The following is a 20519-nucleotide window of genomic DNA, read 5'->3' on the forward strand; positions in this document are numbered from 1 at the left end:
CGCCTTCCTCTTTATCCTTTAGGAGATTCTGCTTCCAAGCCTACCCGATCCGCTGGTTGCAGGAAGGGGAAGCACAAGCGTAAGAAGCTGCTCATGTGGTCGGACAGCAAGGGCACTAAGGATGACTTCTGTCCCCACCTCGTAGGAGAGGCCCAGGATGGACAGCCCTGGTGCCCTTTGTCCACCTCCTCTCCTCATGCCTCTGGCCCATCGTTCCCGGCTGCAGTGGTGGTTTCCAGCCCGGCCCCTTGCCTCGTCCAAGCCCTTCCCCTCCCAACTGTGACCTCCCTGGGGAGAGAACGTGCAGCCTCAGAAACTGCGCTGCAGAGTCTGCCTGAGCCGCCTTTCCCCAATGGCTTGCAGTCTTTCCCAGCTCTGCCCTCTGCTTGCTTAGATACTTTTATGAACATCTTCCTGCATGACCCCCCTCTCTGTCCTCTCTTGTTACCACCATTCTCCCCATATCCATTCTTGGGAGCAGCAGACTCTTCTGAAATACCCTCCTCGGTATCAGCAGTGGCTCCAAATCCAGGCCCACCATCTTCAGCCATCAGCCAAAGGAGTGGCGAGGGAAAGTGGGGGACCCAGAATGAAGGGCACCCCCTCATTAACTCAAAGAGCAGCTCCCCGCTCCAGCTTGACCGGCTGCAGGAGGCCAGGCCCAGATCCTGTGCATCCCCAGAAGCTGAGTATGTAAGTGATGCTAACTTTCAACACACAAGCGAGAAAATAAATGTGCGTCCTCTTATTAAAATTTAAGGTTTTTTGCACTGAGGCTCAAGACTAATGGCCTAGATGGGTAACTGTATTACAGCTGAGGTTGAGACTTTGTTCTGCAGAAACATGCAGTATATCCTCCAGACTCCATTTAAAAAGCTGCAGTGAAAGAATCTGCTATGTCCTGAGTTCTTACATACTTTGCGAGGTTTTCCCCAAAGTGCTATCTTTCAGATTTTCTTTGTGAACTGGATTTCCCCTCTGCTTTAAAATTTGATATCCAGGTATTAAACTTAAGGTTCATTGCCTATAGAATGTGTTTTCTTACTTACAACTGGGGTTATGGGCTAGTTAGGCAGGAACAAGCCATACTGATAAGACATGAATTTAGCAATTTTACTTTTTCAGACACAGTTGTAGGACACCAGGTCTGTATGGAGGGGGTAGGAGCTCATTTTTGTCATTAATTATCAGTAAAGTAGTCAGTTTATATAGTTTTATACTTACCCATGTCATTTTTTTAAACGAAAAATTTTTGGTCACTTTCCTTTAACTTTTCATCTCTTTACCTAAAAAGGCATTCTCAGATTTATTTGTCAGGTTACACTTTGGGATAAGACCTTCCTATACTTAGGTATAGGATCCAAGACAAGCGTGAATATTTATGCAAAGTTTTTCTTCAGTCTTCCCTTCAAGGTATAATAATGATTTTAAACAAACGTTCAGAATCTGATGATCCAAATCAAGAAAGTATGCTCAATTTTGAAAGCCTGATATTAGTACACTTGCTAGAAATCTAATGCAAAGCCTGGGCTACGGAATCAGACCTGGCTTCCAATCCCGGCTCTGCCACACGTTAGGTGGGTTAGCTTACACAAGTTATTTAACCTTTCTATATGCCTTTGTTTTCTTATTTGACAAATGGAAAGATTAAGACTTCATGGCTTTTTCTGAGGACTAAATTAAGTAATATTTATATAGCCCTTCTCCCCATGCAGTATAAGCTCAGGATAGCTGGAACATGGTTTTGTTCACTATTATATTACTAGTGTTTTGAACAATTCTTAGAACACATAAAGTGTTCAATATATGTGTTCTGAACGACAAAAAAATAATAATAAAGCACATACCTGTATGGTTCCTGGAATGTAATAGGTGCTCAAAAAGCAGTAGTATCTTTAATATTATAAATAAAGGAACTTTGACCGCATTCCTGGGGACAGGCTGAAAATGTTTTACTTCTCAGTTACGTATATACCTTTTTTTCTGTTTAACATGTGAAGTTGAAGATCTGCCAGTTATTTTGTAACAGGATGCTTGAGATGTTCAAATCTTTTCTTGTGTCCTTACTTTCTAGCAGCCTGTCAGTCTCAACAGTGAGAATAAGAACGATCATTTTACTACCAGTGAACTGTCTACAGTGTCACTGCACGAGGCTTCTCTGCCGGGAACTGGTTCTGCAGCAGCAGCAGGTAGTGGATCAAAATGACACATTCTTCACACTCTGTGGTCAGGAGGTGACTAGGTAACAGGCTGTCTGGTTTTGGTCCTGGCGTGAAAGTACAGTATTTTTTTTCTTTTTGTAAGCTTTATTGGGGTATATTTACATGCAATAAATTCACCAAATTTAGGGGTACAAATCAAGAATTCTCACAGATTGTCTACATTAGTGTAACCGCCACCACCGTCACCATATAGAACGTTTCCAGACTGTGACCGTTTGCAGTCTGCCTGCCGCCCTGATCCTCCACCTCCTGGCAAGCACTGATCTGCTTTCTGTCACTTTAATGCTGCTCTTTCTGTAACTTCATATAGATCGACTCATCCAGTTTGCAGTCTTTTGTGTCAGCATAGTGCTGTTGAGATTCATCCTTATTGTGTATATCAGTAATTTGTTCCTTTTTATTGCCAAGTGGAATTACATTGTATGGATAGCGATTCATCAGTTGATGGTTATTCGGTTGTTCCCAGTTTGGGACTATTATGAATAATGCTGCTGTGAACATTAGTGTATGAGTCTTTTTGTGGACATATGTTTTCATTTTTCTTGGGTAAATACCTCAGAGTGAAATTGCTAGGTCACATGGTAAGTATACGGTTAACTTTATAAGAAACTGCCAACTGTTTTCCAAAGTGGCTGTACTGTTTGCATTCCTATCAGCCATATATGAGAGCTCCAATTGCAACGCATCCTGGCCAACACTGGGTATTGTCCATCATTTAAATTTTAGCCATTCCAGTGTATACACAGTGATACCTCATTGTGGTTTTATTGACTGTTGATTAATGGTGATGGCTGTCTTCTTGTGTACTTATTTGCCATTCATATGTGTTCACATCTGTTGCTTGTTTTGGGGGGTGGTTTGTTAGTTTTCTTATTGAGTAGTAAGAGTTCTGTATACATTCTGGATACAAGTCTGTTATCAAATACTTGTTTTGCAAAACTTTCTTCCCTTTTGTGTGCCTTGCCCTTTTTTTTGATCTTTTATTTTTATCTTCGTTTTGAAGAGCAAATGTTTTAAAATTTTGATGACATTCAGTTTATCAGTTTTTTCTTTTGTAAGTTGCACCTTTTATGTCCTTTTTAAAGAAGTCCTTGCTTAACTAGAAGTTACTAAGATGGTCTCCTGTTTTCTCTTGGAAATTTTAGAGATTAGGCTTCTATATAGCTAAGTCTGTGATCCGTTTTTAGTCACTTTTTATATGTGTGTGAGCTCACCTCCTCTCATAGGCACACCAGAATTGCCACTATTTACGGAACACCTGTCGATGAAAAAGACCAGAACCGACTGCAAAAGATCTTCTACAACTAAAGATTTAAAGAAGGAACCACGAGATGGGTAGGTGGTGGGGAGTCGCAGTATAGGCAAGACCCATACGCTGGGTGGGTGACCCACATATGGAAGAATAATTACAACTGCAAGGTTCTCCCCAAGGAGCAAAAAGTCTGAGTCCCACATTGGGCCCCCCAGCCTGGGGGTTCTACTCCAGGAAGATGAGCCCCCAGAACGTTTGGCTTTGAAGCCCAGCGGTGCTTACTTTTGGGAGAGCCAGAGGGCTGTGGAAAATAGAGACTCCACTCTTGAAAGGCTCACACAGAATCTCACCTGCTCCAGGACCCAGGGCAGAAGCAGTAATCTGAAAAGAGCCTGGGTCAGACCCACATGCTGATCTTGGAGAGTCTCCCCAAGAGGCAGGAAGCAATTAATTGGAGCTCACCCCTGGGGACATAGGCATTGGTGGCAGCCATTTCTGGGAGCTCGTTCTGCCACATGGACTCTGTTGCTGGCAGGCGCCATTTGGGAATCCTTGTTGTAGCTTATTAGCCACAGGACCCAGCCCCACCATGCCCGCCAGTCCTAAGACACCAGGACTGGGATGCCTCAGGCCAAGCAACTAACTGGGCAGGGACACAGCCCCACCCAACAGCAGACAGTCAGCCTTAAGACCCCCTGAGCCCACACCTTCCCCTGGACACAGCCCTGCCCACCAGAGGGCCAAGGACCAGGCTCTACACACCACTGGGCAGGCACTAGATCTGGGACACCCAGGGCCCTGCACGCAGAGACCCTGGGACCTAGCTCCACCTACCAGCAGGCACGCACCAGACCCAGAATCCCCTATCCCAGCCACCAATGAGCCTGTTCTAGCCTTGGAACCGGCCTCACCCAACAGTGGGCGAACACCACCCCAGGACAACCACAGCCCCGTAGCCTGTGGACCTAGCCCACATACCAGCAACCAACCTACCAGATACACAGAAATAAAAACAGCAAGTTAGGCAAAATGAAGCAACAGAGGAACATGTTCCAAGCAATGGAATAAGATTTAAACCCCAGAAGAGCTAAGTGAAGTGGAGATAGTCAATCTACCCAAGAAAGAGTTCAAGGTAATGATTGTAAAGATGATCAGAGAACTCAGAAGAAGAATGGATGAACAGAGAGAGAAATTAGAAGTTTTTAGCAGTTAGAAAATATAAAGAACAACCAAACAGAGGTGAAGAATACAATCATTGAAATGAAAAATACACTAGAAGGAATCAACAGTAGACAAAATGGTACAGAGGAATGGACCAGTGAGGTGGAAGGCATAGTAGTGGAAATCACTGAAGATGAACAGGAAAAAGAATAAAAAGATGTGAGGACAGTTTGAGACATCTGGCACAACACCAGGCATACTAACATTCACATTTTTGAGGTTCCAGAAAGAGAAGAGAGAGAGAAAGGGGCAGAGAACATATTTGAAGATATAATAGCTGAATATATCCCTAACCTGGGAAAGGAAACATATCCAAGTCCAAGAAGAACAGAGAATCCCAAAGAGGACCACACCAAGGCACATTGCAATTAAAATGGCAAAAATTAAGGATAAATAGAGAATATAAAGAAATAATAAGTGGAAACTTCCCGAGCATGGGGAAGGAACTGGATATACAAGTCCATGAAGCTAAGAGAACACCTAATTACCTCAACACAAAAAGACCTTCTTCTCCAAGACACGTCATATTAAAACTGTCAAAAGTCAATGGCAAAGAAAGAATTTTAAAGGCAGCCAGGGGAAGAAGGATGATAGCCTGCAAAGGAACCCCCATTAGGCTGTCAGCAGTTTTCTCAGCAGAAACACTCTAGGCCAAGAGGGAGTGGAATGACATTCTCAAAATACTGAAATATAAAAACTGGCAGCCAAGAATACTCTATCCAGCAAAGTTACCCTTCAGATATGAAAGAGAAATAAAGGCTTTCCCAGACAGACAAAAGCTGAGGAAGTTCATCACCACTAGACCTGCCTTACAAGAAATGTTCAAAGGAACTCTTCTGCCTGAAACACAAAACCTTGGGTTAGGTAAAATAGAATCAGAAAAATCACAACTCAGTTAGAATAGGTTTTTTTTGTTTTTTTTTTAATTTTTATTTATTTATTATTTATGGCTGTGTTGGGTCTTCGTTTCTGTGCGAGGGCTTTCTCTAGTTGTGGCAAGTGGGGGCCACTCTCCATCGCGGTGCATGGGCCTCTCACTATCGCGGCCTCTCTTGTTGCGGAGCACAGGCTCCAGACGCACAGGCTCAGTAATTGTGGCTCACGGGCCCAGCTGCTCCGTGGCATGTGGGATCTTCCCAGACCAGGGCTCGAACCCTTGTCCCCTGCATTGGCAGGCAGGTTCTCAGCCACTGGGCCACCAGGGAAGCCCAGAATAGGTTTTTAAACACATTATTACAGCATAAAAGTTAAAAAGAAGGAAAGCAGTAAAAATAACTATAGCTACTTCAATTTGGTAACAAACTCACAACTTAAAAAGGGATAATTTATGGCAACTAGAACATAAAAGGGGAAGACGAAAAGGACAGACCTGTATAGGTAAGTGAAGATAAGATGCTCTCAGCATAAAAAGAACTATTTTGTCTATGAGATATTTTATGCAAACTTCATGGTAACCACAAAACATAAAAAAAAAAAAGGAAACTGAGAAAAACATCATAGAAAACCACCAAACCAAAATGTCAGACAGAAACACAAGGAAAAGAAACAATTGGGAAATAGAGCAACCAGAAAACAAAAGATTAAAAGGCAGTACTAAGTCCTCATTTGCCAATAATCACCATAAGTGTAAATGAATTGAATTCATCAATCAAAAGACACAGAGTGGCTGGATGGATTACAAAACAAGACCCAACTATACACTGCCTCCAGGAGACCCATCTCAGCTCAACAGACAAACATAGACACAAAAGAAGGGATGGAAGATGATACTCCAAGCAGATGGCAGCCAAAAGAAAGTGGTGTAGCCATACATATATCAGACGAAATAGACTTCAAGCCAAAAAAGGTAACAAGAGACAAGATGGACATTATATAATGAGGAAGGGGACAAGTCATCAGGAAGATATAACAGTTATTAATATTTATGCACCTAGCATAGGAGCATTAAAATACACAAAGCAGTTATTAACAGACCTAAAAGAAATTTGCAGCAACACAATAATAGTAGGGGACTTTAAAACTCCTCTTACATCAATGAATAGATATCCTGTGAACAAGGAAACGGTGGCCTTAAATGAAACATTAGACCAGATGGATTCATGGATTTGTATAGTCAATTCAAATGCAGCAGAATACACATTCTTCTCAAGTCCACAAGGAACTTTCTCAGGGATAGATCATCTGTTGGCACACAAAACAAGTCTCAGTGCATTTAAGAAGATGGAAATCATATTGTGCATTTTTTCTAATCACAGTGGCATGAAACTACAAATCAACTATGAGAAGAAAGCTGGAAAACTCACAAATATGTAGAGACTGAACAACATGCTACTGAACAACTATTGAGTCAATGAAGAAATCAAAGGAGAAATCAAAAAATACCTGAAGACAAATGACAATACAACATGTCAAAACCTATGGGATGCAGCAAAAACAATACTAAGAAGAAATTTTGTAGCAATCCAGGCCTCCCTCAAGAAACAAGAAAAATATCAAACAGTCTAACTTTACACCCAAAGGAACTAGAAAAAGAAGAACAAATGAAGCCCAAAGTCAGTAGAAGGAAGAACATAAAGATCAGAGTCGGAAGAAATGAAATAGACACAAAATTGACAAAGCTTTAGCTAGACTCACTAAGAAACAAAGGGATAAAGCTCTGATAAAGAAAACCAGAAGTGAAAGAGGAGAAATACGATACCATAGAAATACAGAGGATTAGAAGAGTATATTGTGAACAGCTACATGCCAACTACCTGGATAACCTAGAAGAAATGGACAAATTCTTAGAATCATACAGTCTTCTAAGACTGAATCATGAAGAAATGGAAAATCTTGATAGATTGATTACTAGTAAAGAGAATGAAACAGTAATCAAAGACATCCCAAAAAAACAGAAGTCAAGGACCAGAGAACTTCACAGGTGAATTCTACCAAACATTCAAAGAAAGTTTAATACCTATGCTTTTCAAAACTCTTCCAGAAAACTGAAGAGGGGGAAACACTTTCCAACTCATTTTACAAGGCCATCATTGCCTGATGCCAAAACCAGACAAGGACAGCACACAAAAAAAGAAAACTACAGTCCAATATCTCTGATGAACCTAAATGTAAAAATCCTCAAAAAAGGTTCGCAAATACATTTAAAGGATCATACGTCATGATCAAGTGGGATTTATTCCAGGGATGCAAGAATGGTTCAGCATCCACAGATCAGTCAATGTGAAACACTGTGATTAACAGAAAGAAGGATAAAAATCAGATGATCATCTCAAGAGATGTGGAAAAAACATTTGATGAGATTCAGGAACTATTTATAATTTTTAAAAACTCTCTATAGAATGGGTATAGTAGGAACATACCTCAACCTAGTAAAGACCATGTATGACTGACCCACAGCTCACATCATACTCAATGGTGAAAAACTGAAAGCTATCCTTCTAAGATCAGGAAGAAGACAAGGATGCCAACTCTCACCACTCTTACTCAACATAGTATTGGAAGTCCTAGGCAGAGCAATTAGGCAAGAAAAAGAAACAGAAGGCCTCCAAATTGGAAAAGAAGAAGGAAAACTAACATGATTTGCAGATGATATGATTTTATATATAGAAAACCCTAAAGACTCCACACACACAAAAAAACTACTAGAAATAATAAATGAATATAGTAAATTTGCAGGGTACAAAATCAACGTACAAAAACCTATTGTGTTTCTATACACTAAAAATGAACTAGCAGAAAGAGAAATTAAGAAAATCCCACAATCACAACAAAAAGAATAAAATATCTAGGAATGAATTTAACAAAAAGAGGTGAAAGACCTGTATACTGAAAAATATAAGAAATTGAAGAAGACAGAAATAAATGAAAAGATGTTCCATGCTCAAGGATTAGAAGAGCTAACATTGTTAAAATGTACATATTACCTAAAGCAGTCTACAGATTCAGTACAATCCCTATCAAAATCCCAAGGGCATTTTTCACAGAAATAGAACAAAAAATTATAAAATGTATATGGAACCACAAAAGACCTCAAATAGCCAAAGTAATCCTGAGAAGAAAGAACAAAGCTGGAGGTATCACACTCCCTGAGTTCAAGCTATATCACAAAACTATAGTAATCAAAACAGCATGGTATTGGCAGAAAAACAGATACATAGCTCAGTGGAACAGAATTGAGAGCCCAGAAATAAACCCACACATATATGGACAATTAATTTATGACATAGGAGCAAAGAACATACAATGGAGAAAGGATAATCTCTTAAGTAAATGCCATTGGGAAAACTGGACAGCCACATACAGAAAAAGGAAACTAGGCCCCTGTCTCACAGCATGCACAAAAATTAACTCAAAATTAATTAAAGACTTGAATGTAAGACCCGAAACCATACAACTCCTAGACAAAAACATAGGCAGTACACTCTTTGGCATCAGTCTTAGCAATATCTTTCTGCTAATATATCTCCTCAGTGGAAACAAAAGCTTCTGCACAGCAAAGAAAACCATTAACAAAATGAAAAGACAACCTACTGAATGTGAGAAGATATTTGCAGATCATAAGGGGTTAATATCCAAAATATATAAAGAACTCATACAACTCAACAACAAAAAACACACAACCCGATTAAAAAACGGGCAGAGGAGCTGAATAGACATTTTTCCAAAGAAGACATGTAGTTGGCCAACAAGCACATGAAAGGATGTTTAACATCACTAATTATTAGGAACTGCAGATCAAAACCACAAAGAGATTATCACCTCATACCCATTAGAATGGCTGTTACCAAAAAGGCAAAAAATAACAAGTATTGGCAAGGATGTGAAGAAAAGAAAACCTTCATACACTGTGGGTGGGAACGTAAATTGGTGTTGCTGCTATGGAAAACATATGGAGACTCCTCAAAAAATTAATAGAACTGCAATATGATCCAGCTATTCCACTTCTGGGTATTTATCCGAAGAAAATGAAAACACTAATTCAAAAAGATATATGCATCCCTATGTTCATCACAGCGAAATTTACAGTAGCCAAGATATGGAAACAATGTAAGTGCCCATCAATGGATGAATGGATAAAGAAGTGATGTATATTAAATATATATTTTAAATTTTAAAATACATCTATATACAGTACACACAATGGAGTACTATTAAGCCATAAAAAAAGAGGAAATCTTGCCATTTGCAACAAGATGGATGGACCTTGAGGGTATTATGCTAGGTGAAATAAAGCAGATGGAGAAAGACAAATATTGTATGATTTCACTCATGTGTAGAATATAAAAAACAGACTGAAAAAATGAAGAAAAACACAAAAACAAATACTCTGTAGTTACAGAGAACAGAATAGTGGTTACCAGAGGGAAAGGGGGGTGCTAAGTGGGTAAAGGGGGTCAACTGTATGGTAACGGAAACTACGTTTTTGGTGATGAGCATGCTGTAGTGTATACAGAAGTAGAAATACAATGTACACATGAAACTTATAAATGTCATAAACCAATGCTACCTCAATTAAAAAAGAAAGATTTAAAAATAAATAAGTTGTAGAATCAGTTTCTTAATTCCTACACAAAAGCCTGCTGGGATTTTGATTGACATCATGTTGAATCTACTGACCAATGTGGGAGGAATTATCCTAACAGTATTGAGTCCTCTGATCCACGAGTGTGATATGTTTCTCTCTTTATGTAGGTCTTCAATTTTTCTCAGCAACGTTTTGTAGTTTTCAGTGTACAGGTTACACTTACTTTGCTAAATTTATCACTAAGAATTTCATAATTTTGATGCTATTGTAAATGGCATTTTAAAATTTCAATTTCCAATTGCTTGTTGTTAGCCTATAGAAAGCCAATCAAATTTTGTGTTTTGAACTTGTATTCTCAAAACTTGCTATAGTTTTACTTTTTCTTTTCTGATCTGTATACCTTAATTTATTTGTCTTTCCTTATTGGACTGGCTAGGACCCCCAATATAGTACAGTAAGTCCCCTACATATAAACCTTCAAGTTGCGAATTTTCAAAGGTGGGAACGTGCGTTCCGTCAGCGTCAGGCGTGAGTGACATTGTAGCTTGCCCTCCGTCTCCTACTGCTGACAGCCCTTCAGCTCTACCATCTCCCACCTCCTGTCCCTCCTTCAGTCAGTAGCTCTTCTTGCCTCTTCACTCGATGCCAGCCCCTGGATGCCAGCTGTTGTACTGGACTACTGTACTTTTCAAGGGACTGTACTGTAAGATTAAAAATGTTTTCTTTATTTTTTGTGTTTGTTTTTTATGCATTATTTGTGTGAAAAGTATTATAAACCTATTACAGCACAGTACTATATAGCCGATTGTGTTAGTTGGGTACCTCGCTAACTTTGTTGGACTTACAAACAAATTGGACTTAGGAATGCGCTTTCAGAACGGAACTCGTTCATATGTAGGGGACTTACTGTATCGAATAGAAGTGGTTAGACAGACATTCTTGCCTTGTTCATCATCTTAGGGGGAAATCTGTCACAGTTTCAGTAAGTATGATGTTAAATGTAGGTTTTCCTTAAATGGCCTTTATCAGTAAGATTGAGGAAGTTCCTTTCTGCTGCTGATTTACAGAGATGCTTTTTCTGCATCTATTTTTTAAAATAAATTTTATTTATTTATTTTTGGCTGCGTTGGGTCTTCATTGCTGCACGTGGGCTTTCTTTAGTTGTGGCGAGTAGGGGCTACTCTTCGTTGCAGTGCACAGGCTTCTCATTGCGGTGGCTTCTCTCATTGTGGAGCATGGGCTCTAGGCACGAGGGCTTCAGTAGTTGTGGCACACGGGCTCAGTAGTTGTGGCTCGTGGGCTCTAGAACTCAGGCTCAGTAGTTGTGGCACACGGGCTTAGTTGCTCTGAGGCATGTGAGATCTTCCCAGATCAGGGCTCGAACCTGTGTCCCCTGCCTTGGTAGGTGGATTCTTAACCACTGCTCCACCAGGGAAGCCCTTCTGCCTCTACTGAGATTAACCATATGGTTTTTCTCCCTTGTTCTGTTAATATGGTGAATTACATTAATTTTCAAGTATTAAATTAACCTTGTATTTGGTCATGCTATTTTATCCTTTTTATATATTACTGGATTCTGTATCCTAATATTTTAAGGATTCTTGCACCTATTATGAGAAATATTGGTCCATTGTCTTCTTATGCTTATGATGTCTTTATCTGGTTTTGGTATCCGGGTAATACTGGCCTAACAAAAGAAATGAGTTGGGCACTGTTCCCTCCTCTTCTGTTTTCTGGAAGAGTTTGTATTGAATTGATATTATATCTTCCTTAGTATGGTTGGTAGAATTCACCAGTGAAGCTATCTGGGCCTGAAGTTTTCTTTATGAAAGGGTTTTTAAAAACAAATTTGATTTTTTTTAATAGACATGGTTAATAGACTCAGGTTATCTATTTCTTCTTGAATGATCTTTGGTAATTTGTATCATTCAAGGAGCTTGTCCATTTCATCTAAGTTGTTGAATTTATTGGCATAAAGTTATTTATAATATTCCCTATCCTTTTAATGTCTTTAGAATTTATACTAATGTCTCCTCTCTATTTGCTGATATTATTACTTTTTCCTCATCATTCTGGCTCTGTGTTTACCACTTTTATTAACTTTTCAAGGAAGCAACTTTTGATCTCATTGGGTTTATTTGCTATTTTTTTTGGTCTTGTATTTTATTGATTTCTGCTCTAATCTTTATTATTTCATGTGTTTACTTTGGATTTTATTCACTCTTTTTCTAATTTCTTAAGGTGGAAACTTAGAGCATTGATTTGAGACCCTTTTTTCCCCTCCTAATATAAACATTTAAGGTTTTATATTTCCCTCTAAGCACAGCTTTAGCTGCATCCCTCAAATTTTTGTATGAGTGTTTTCATTTTCATTCAGCCCAAAATATTTTATAATTTCCCTTATGTTTTCTTCTTTGACCATGGGTTATTAGACATGCATTTATTTCCTAATATTTGGGGATTTTCCAGGTATTTTATTGGTTTCTAACTTAATTGCAGTCAGACAACATTCTTTGTATTTTTTTTTTAATTTACTGAGGCTTGTTTAATAGTCCAGAATTTGGTCTGTCTTGATAAATGTTTCATATGCACTTGGAAAGAATGTGTGTTTTGCAGTTCTTGAGTAGCATCTTCTGTAAATGTAAATTTGGTCAAGTTGGCTGATAATGTTGATTCAGCCTTCTACATCCTAACTGATTTTCTATCTACTTGTTTTCTCAGTTATTAAGACAGGGCTGTTAACATGTCCATCTATAATTGTGAATTTGTCTATTTTTTTCTTGCTGTTCAATCAGTTTTTGCTTCATGTATTTTGAAACTCTTTTATTAGTTGCATACACATTTAAGATTATGTGCTTTTGATGAACTGATTTCTCTATTATGAAATGTACCTTGCTTGATGTCCCCTTTGTCTCATATCAGTGTAGCTCCTCCAGCTTTATTTTGATAGTGTTTACATGGCATATTTTTTTCCATCTTTTTATTTTTATCTGTGTGTTTATATTTAAAGTTGATTTCTGGTAACCAGTGTATGGTTGGGTATTGCTTCTTTATCTATGTGACAGTCTCTGACTTTTAATTGGAGTACTTTAGACCATTTACATTTAATATGATTATTGATATGATCAGGTTTAAATTAAATCTTCCATCTTGCTACTTGTTTTATGTTTGTCTCATTTGCTCTTTCTTCCTTTTTTCTCTTCCCCTCCTCCTTTTGGGTTAATTGTGTATTTTTAATGATTCCGTTTTCTCTCCATTATTGGCCTCCCAGCTATTCTTTTTTTTTTTTTCCTTTTTTCCTTTTTTTTTTTTATTCATTGCTCTAGGATTTACACATGCATCTTTTACTTATCCCAGTTTACCTTCACATATTATACCTATTATATCACTTTATGTCTAAGAACCTTAAAACGGAGTACTTCCATTTCCCCTCTTTTGTGCCATTTCTGTTATACACTTTACTGCAACATGTATTATAAACCCCACAATAGAAGTTTTACTGTTTTTGCCTTAAACAATTACCTTTTAATGAGATTTTTCTAATGAGGAAAAATGTCTTTTATGATTACCCATACCCTTTTTTAAAAAATTAGAGAGGTACTTTGTTTTGTTTTGTTTTAATTGTTCCAAAGTCAATGAGAAGGACCTTGAAGGGTCACATGCAAGATAGGAAAGGAATGACCCATGAGGCTCCATAACAGCCATAAAGCTATGGGCCTTGGGATGGATGGATGGCTTCTCTATTGTAACAGGAGGATGGTGAGGAGAGAATGTAGATATGAGTAAGTTTATGTTTGGTATCAGGATGATGAATTTCCTTTCTAGTGGCTTCCTTTTTTTTTTTCTTATAAAATAGGTGAGAATGAGGGAGGAAATAGAGGAGTAGAAGATAATCCTGCTGGTGATAGACTAGTGTGCTGACCACAGAACTGTACCAGGATTACAGGCTTTGTGATGATCTTTGGTGGTGATGAATTTACTGTAGAACCAACGCACCCTGTTATAAGTGACTTTCTCTATGCCTTTGGCTACTTGGGTTTAGATAAGAACAGAATTGATAAGTGGCTTTATCAGAGTTACATTTTGATAGTTGTGGAAAATTAAAGGGAAAAAGAAGTCTCAGGTATTGCAGAGTGCTACTGAATGAATGATGGGCTTTGGGCTCTAAGCAGAATGGCTAAGGCACTGTTCCAAATTTGTAGTTGGAACCGTTGAACAAGCAAACAAGAAATTGAAGCTGAGAGGTTGGTGATTTTGGAGACGGAGCTGGAGATGGAGCAGTTGTGGGTGATGAGAACAAACAAGGAATGGCCTTGGGGAGCGGATAGTTCAGGAAGACTGAGAAGGAGATCTTGGGAAGATCGAGGAACTGGAAGGCTGAGGTGACCTGGGATGATGGCTGTGCTGGGTGGTGAAGGACCCTACCAGCCTGTTGCCAGAGTCTTTGAAGAATGAGGGCCAGTTTGGCAAATCAGCCCCTGACAGGTATTTTCAAATTTTTTTGTTGTTGATTTTTGATAGGAAGCAGTGGCAGCAGTATAAACTTTGCTACTAGTGATTATTCTTCTGAAATCTTTCAAAATGGGCAGCAATCTCAGGATGTACTGAAAAAAGAAACATTTCCCAACTTAGCTGAAGAGTCCATCTGGAGAATGATAGAACAAACACCTGAGTGCATTCTGATGACGTATCAGGTGCCTGAGAGGTAAGAAAGCATGTTAGAAGACCCACCTTTATATGAGTGTTTTATGGTTTCTTAAGTGTGTTTTTTAATACAAAGTGATTTTTAATGTTTTTATACATATCCTTAGAGAAATGTATTTTCAAATTCATTCATTTGAAGTCAAAAGACAAATGATTTCTTAAAACAATGGTTGTAGTGGTAGTGACAATATAAATATGTTATGTGTCCTGAGACAAGAAAACAAAGAAAAGCAGTGCTTTCCAAGACAGCCCACAGGTATGAGAACTTTTTTTAGAGCCTGGACTTTTTTCTCTCATTCTAAAAGGAGGGAAGACCTAAAGGAAATCTGTTTCTTCCATATGACATTAAAACACTATACAGGTATTTTCCATCAAGAGAAAGAGGCCTAGCTTTACCAACCTGACAAAGAAATGAGTCAGTTGTTATATTTTTGATGTGTGCGTCATATATTAACAAGAAATATAAAGTATATTACAAACTAAAAAGAAGTGCTGTTCTTAGATCACAAGATAAGAACCCTGTGCCTTATTTAGGACTGTGAAGGTTTTGTTTGTTTGTTTGTTTGTTTTCAGGGTTAAAGAAATTGTACTGAAAGAAGACCTAGAAAAACTGGAAAGCATGAGGTGGCGGCAGCCGCAGTTTTCTCACGGACAAAGGGAGGAGCTGGCCAATGTGCATTCCTGGATTCAGAGCCAGACGATTCCTCAGGAAATAGACATCCAGGTAAGCCCAGTAGTAACAGCTGTCATGTGTTGCTGTTTTTTTGTGCCAGATAGTGTTCTGGGCGCTTAGTGTACAGTCATCCCTCGTTTTCTGCAGGGGACTAGTTCCAGGACCCGCTGGGGATACCAAAATCTGCGGATGCTCAAGTTCCTCATGTAAAATGGCGTAGTATTTGCATGTAACCTATGCACGTCCTCCCGTATACCTTAAATCATCTCCAGATTACTTATAATACCTAATGCAATGTAAATGCTATTTAAACAGTTGTAAATTCAACGTACATTCTATGTAAATAGTTGCTGGTACGCTGCAAATTTAAGTTTTGCTTTTTGGAACTTTCTGCAATTTTTTTCCCCAAATATTTTCGATCTATGGTTGGTTGAGTCTGTGGATGTTGAACCTGCAGATACAGAGGGCCGACTGTGTGTTGCATGATCCCACTGAAAATCTTCATCTTCACAATTGCTTCTGTGGTAGGTATTATTATCCCTGCTTTACCAATAACAACAAAGTGAGGTATACAGATACTAAATAATTTGTACACTCAGCCCTCTGTATCCACGGTTCAAATTTCAATCTGCAGTTGGTTGAATCCAAGGATGCGGAACCCTCGAGTGCAGAGGGCCGACTGTACCAAGTCATTTATATAAGGACTTGAGCATCCATAGATTTTTGTATCTTCAGGGGATTCAGGAACCGAGCCCTCTGCACAAACTGAAGGACAACTGTGTAAGTGCTCACAGTTCTTCAGATTTTGAATACAGGTCTTTTTGACTCCAGGTGTTTTTTTCTTCCACCAGTTGGAATGTTACGGGGCAGTTAGGAGTAAAGACACCTGCTTTCATATGTGATTGACTGGGGAGGAGAGTATAAGATTGCATGTCAAATATGCGTGCATGTTTGAAAAGAGTTGAAACTCAAGATGTAAGATTCACACCAGAGGATTTAGGATTTAGTATTTAGGATTCATGCCGAGCAGGAATTTCTGTGGGAAGAGTATATGAAGAATGAGCCCCAAAACAATTTAAGCAAAAGTATTTAAGCGATTGCTGTCATCTACCTTCTAATAATAAGGGATGAACTATAATGGATAGTCTTAGATGTGAATAAGTGGGAGAATGAGACACAGGTTGCTTGGCCAGCATTTTACTGGTTTTAAAACTTTTCAGGTGACTTCACATCAAATAACCTGCCTGCTCTTGTTCCTTTTTGGAGGGCTGTGTCACTTGCGAAAACGGAGATTCAGCTGGTGATGCCGCAGAATCCTGTGGTCCGGATCCAACAGAAGCAGCAGTTGAGTGACTCTGAAGGTGCACCTGTACTCCCTCTCCAGGCCTGTGGGGCAGCTAGACCTCCTTGTGATTCTCTCTAAACCCCTGGGTCTTAAATGACCATGAAGTTATTATTGAATGTTAAGGCTTTTCCTTCCTGATTTTTTAACAGACATCATTTTCCTGAAGCAGACATTGTATATAGACTCTTTTACTTCTTTTTTTCCCCAGTGTATTTAAACTGTCAAATAGACTCTTTTTCTAGTTTACCTGTCCTGTAATGAGATTGGATGGCCTCTAAAGAGGTATGTGTACAGTCACACTTTATTTCAGATGTCACCCCAAATAAATTACAATTAGAATATAGCTAGAGGACTTCCCTGGTGGTGCAGTGGTTAAGAATCTGCCTGCCAATGCAGGGGACACGGGTTCGATCCCTGGTCTGGGAAGATCCCACATGCCGTGGAACAACTAAGCCCGTGCGCCACAACTACTGAGCCCATGCACCACAACTACTGAAGCCCGCGCACCTAGAGCCCATGCTCTGCAACAAGAGAAGCCACCGCAATGAGAAGCCCGTGCACCACAACGAAGAGTAGCCCCTGCTTGCCACAACTAGAGAAAGCCCACGCGCAGCAAGAAGACCCAACGCAGCCAAAAATAAAATAAATAAATTTATTTTTTTTAAAAAAGTATGGCTAGAAAGAGCCCCAAACCTTAGCCTCATTGATTTTGTTCTGTTGTTACATGAATCATTTCCCCCTGTTGGAGACTTCAGGAAATCCCCGCTATGGGCCATGTACCTTTCCTAACGGTGTCCATAAATATAGTGCCCTCACCTGGTCTTTGCACGGTGACACATCCCTCCACAGTTAGGGTCTGACATTCCAGTTTTCTCACAACACAACACAGATCACTTCAGCATTGACCAGTATGAAAATGTATTGCCCATTGGTGTACCGGAAATTTCTAGCTTTTAGGGTTGAATTTTGACCTTCATTTTTGTAGATGCTTTTCCTTTTGATTTTCTACCTTCCACTGAAATTCTCAAAGTCTTAGTTAAAAATGGATCAGCTTAACATGAGCTTATTCTTTGCAGGGTTTAAACTAGCTTTTGCGTGTGTAATGTTAAAACAAAAGAGCTTCTAGCTCAACCAGCTTCTGACTCATCCCTTTTGAAATTTTTAAATAATGATTGCAAAAAGTTTTTAAAGTTATGTAAGAGTTAATGTTGTTCTTATATGCGTATGTGTTTAAATGTTGTCTTATCAAAACTAACAGTTAACTCTTTCTTTCCAACCAATTTACACAAAAGAAGGTCTCTCCATCCCTGCCAGAGGTCTGATTGGCACTGCCTTCTTTTTGTCCTTAAATAGGGGTAAGTGTTGCCCTTAAATAGGGGTAAGGGGCCTATGGGAGGCCCCTAGCCAAGAGGGTTGCAGAATCTGTCACAAATGAGGGCTTCCTGGGCCTGCTGAAGTTGTGTCTTTTAAGAAGTGAGTGAGTTGTTCACATGATAAGTGAGTCCCCTCTTCTTAGAGAAGTGATGATTCCTTCTCAAACTTGGAATGACATGCAGTTCACACCCATGTAGATCAGAACCAGGAATAGAAGGAAATGAAGGCTGGAATCACCTTTTCTCTTTTCAATAACATGCAACACACTCACTTACTTTTCTTTTTTTGTTGTTGTGGTTTTTTGTTTTTTTTTTGTTTTAGGAAAACACTTCTTCCTTTCAGGTTTTATAGTTTTTTATAAAATGCATCCTGATCATAATTAGGAGAATCAACCTTTCTACCCACAGTGCTGCTGGACTCTGATTTTCAAGCCTCGTAGCTTAGATTTACTTTCTAAAGTAGAACAGACAGCTCTCGAATCTGCAGCGGATTGGTTCCAGGACCCCCTCGCAGATGCTAAAATCCACGGATGCTCAAGCCCCTTCTGTAACATGGCGGTACAGTCAGCCCTCTGTCCCCGCGGTTCCACATCCAGGATTCTACACCCCTCCCCGATTCTCCCCACCAGGAATACGGGGGGCCAACTGTAGTTTCCTAGAAGGTAATTCTTTCTTCAGGTGTCAGAACCATTTTCAAATGATGCCCATGACGTTTCTTGGAATTTTCTCACTTTAAGCTGTTCCATGCTCATATTCCCGTCTTAGGAATAGAGAACTCTCCTATTCTGCTCCATCTCGATTGTTAAATGATCTCTGAAGCCCTTGTTGTGTTGGTCAAGTTGTGTGATATTTTTGCCCTTGGTGAAAAATCAAATTTTAAAAAATGAACCAGCCTGGATATTGTCCATCAGTAGAATCGCTGTGACCTTCTGTAATGATAACCTCTTTAATTTGTTTAAATCAAAAATGACGTGGAGCAATCAGAGGACTGTTCTGCACTTGTGTACACGTTTTTCAAACCTGACCTCCTCTAATATAAGCCCTCTTTTCGATTCTTTCTGGACATTTGTTTTATCGACATTTGCTTCTTTCTTTGCCTTACTATACGTTTAGGGTCAATTTACAATTGGTGCTTGTTGTAAGCAGATCTATAAAACCATTTGTAGTTTTGATACTTTGATAAGCCGCCGAATTGGCGTATTTAGAGGTCGGACCACGATGCTTCTGCTGCTGAGGGTGAGCAGGCGGGGTTCAGCAGTGCGGCCGCCGCCCCCCGGGGGCTCCCCCCGAGTTTAAACAGTTGTTCAAGTTTATTAACTTTTTGTATTGATAACTATAGAAACTGGTAATAAAAATGTATACTATAGGCTTCAGTGTTTACATAAATGTTACCAAGAAGCTGTATTTTCTTGGATAAGAGATCAGGATTTATGAACAACAGAAAGAATGCTGTGCAAATGGAATCGTTTTACAGTTAAGTGCCACTTCATCATAACTCACAAGGTAAATTTAATCCAAATGGAAATTTTCTTTCAACTGAGTTTATAATTAACTGTGAATTTACTTGTTTTTAATGGTTATTAATATTTTAATCGGGTATCTTTTTTAAGCAAAAGCAATAAACGGTATACATGTAAAACCTGAGAAATTTCTTGCACTGCATCAACAAACCTCTGCCCTGAATGTGTATTTTATATCATTGAGAAATATTTACTGAGATTGAGAGACACTGCAGGGTGCTCACATTAGGGTCACTCTGTGTCTGCGTCTGTGTCATCACTGCGTCCAAGGTCCTGCTCAGTGATAACACAGCATTTAGTCCCCACTTCAGCGCTGGGAGGAGCTTATTGGGTTCTGAACATATGTACATGTTTTTTAATACTAATTTTTTTTTTAAATTTTTGGCTGTGTTGAGTCTTTTTTTCTTTCTCTAGTTACAGTGAGCGGGGGCTACTCTTCGTTGCGGTGCACAGGCTTCTCATTGTAGTGGCTTCTCTTGTTGCGGAGTGTGGGCTCTGGGCATGCAGGCTTCAGCAGTTGCGGTACGCAGGCTCAGTAGTTGTGGCTCGTGGGCTCTAGAGCGCAGGCTCAGTAGCTGTGGCACATGGGCTTAGTTGCCCCGCGGCATGTGGGATCTTCCCGGACCAGGGCTTGAACCCGTGTCCCCTGCATTGGCAGGTGGATTCTTAACCACTGCGCCACAAG

At 39.5% G+C, this 20519-nt stretch overlaps 1 protein-coding gene across 11 annotated transcripts in view; it reads left to right on the plus strand.

The window, feature by feature from the left end:
• PER3 (period circadian regulator 3) overlaps positions 1 to 20216 on the plus strand; it is a 63723-nt gene extending 43507 nt beyond the window's left edge. For 6 of the 11 annotated variants that reach the window (XM_068538801.1, XM_068538805.1, XM_068538804.1 and 3 more), the window contains 5 exons: positions 23 to 693; positions 2075 to 2189; positions 14741 to 14924; positions 15497 to 15647; positions 16863 to 20216. In XM_068538801.1, the coding sequence (XP_068394902.1) occupies positions 23 to 693; positions 2075 to 2189; positions 14741 to 14924; positions 15497 to 15647; positions 16863 to 16949 (1208 nt within the window). In that variant the 3' untranslated portion in view covers positions 16950 to 20216. Of the gene's footprint in view, positions 1 to 22; positions 694 to 2074; positions 2190 to 14421; positions 14688 to 14740; positions 14925 to 15496; positions 15648 to 16862 lie in introns of those variants that run through there. The other 5 variants (XM_068538803.1, XM_068538806.1, XR_011073451.1 and 2 more) reach the window with 5 other exon arrangements.
• Positions 20217 to 20519: the final 303 nt, after the last annotated feature.

This window comes from Eschrichtius robustus, chromosome 3, assembly GCF_028021215.1.
Source record: "Eschrichtius robustus isolate mEscRob2 chromosome 3, mEscRob2.pri, whole genome shotgun sequence".
Taxonomy (NCBI): domain Eukaryota; kingdom Metazoa; phylum Chordata; class Mammalia; order Artiodactyla; family Eschrichtiidae; genus Eschrichtius; species Eschrichtius robustus.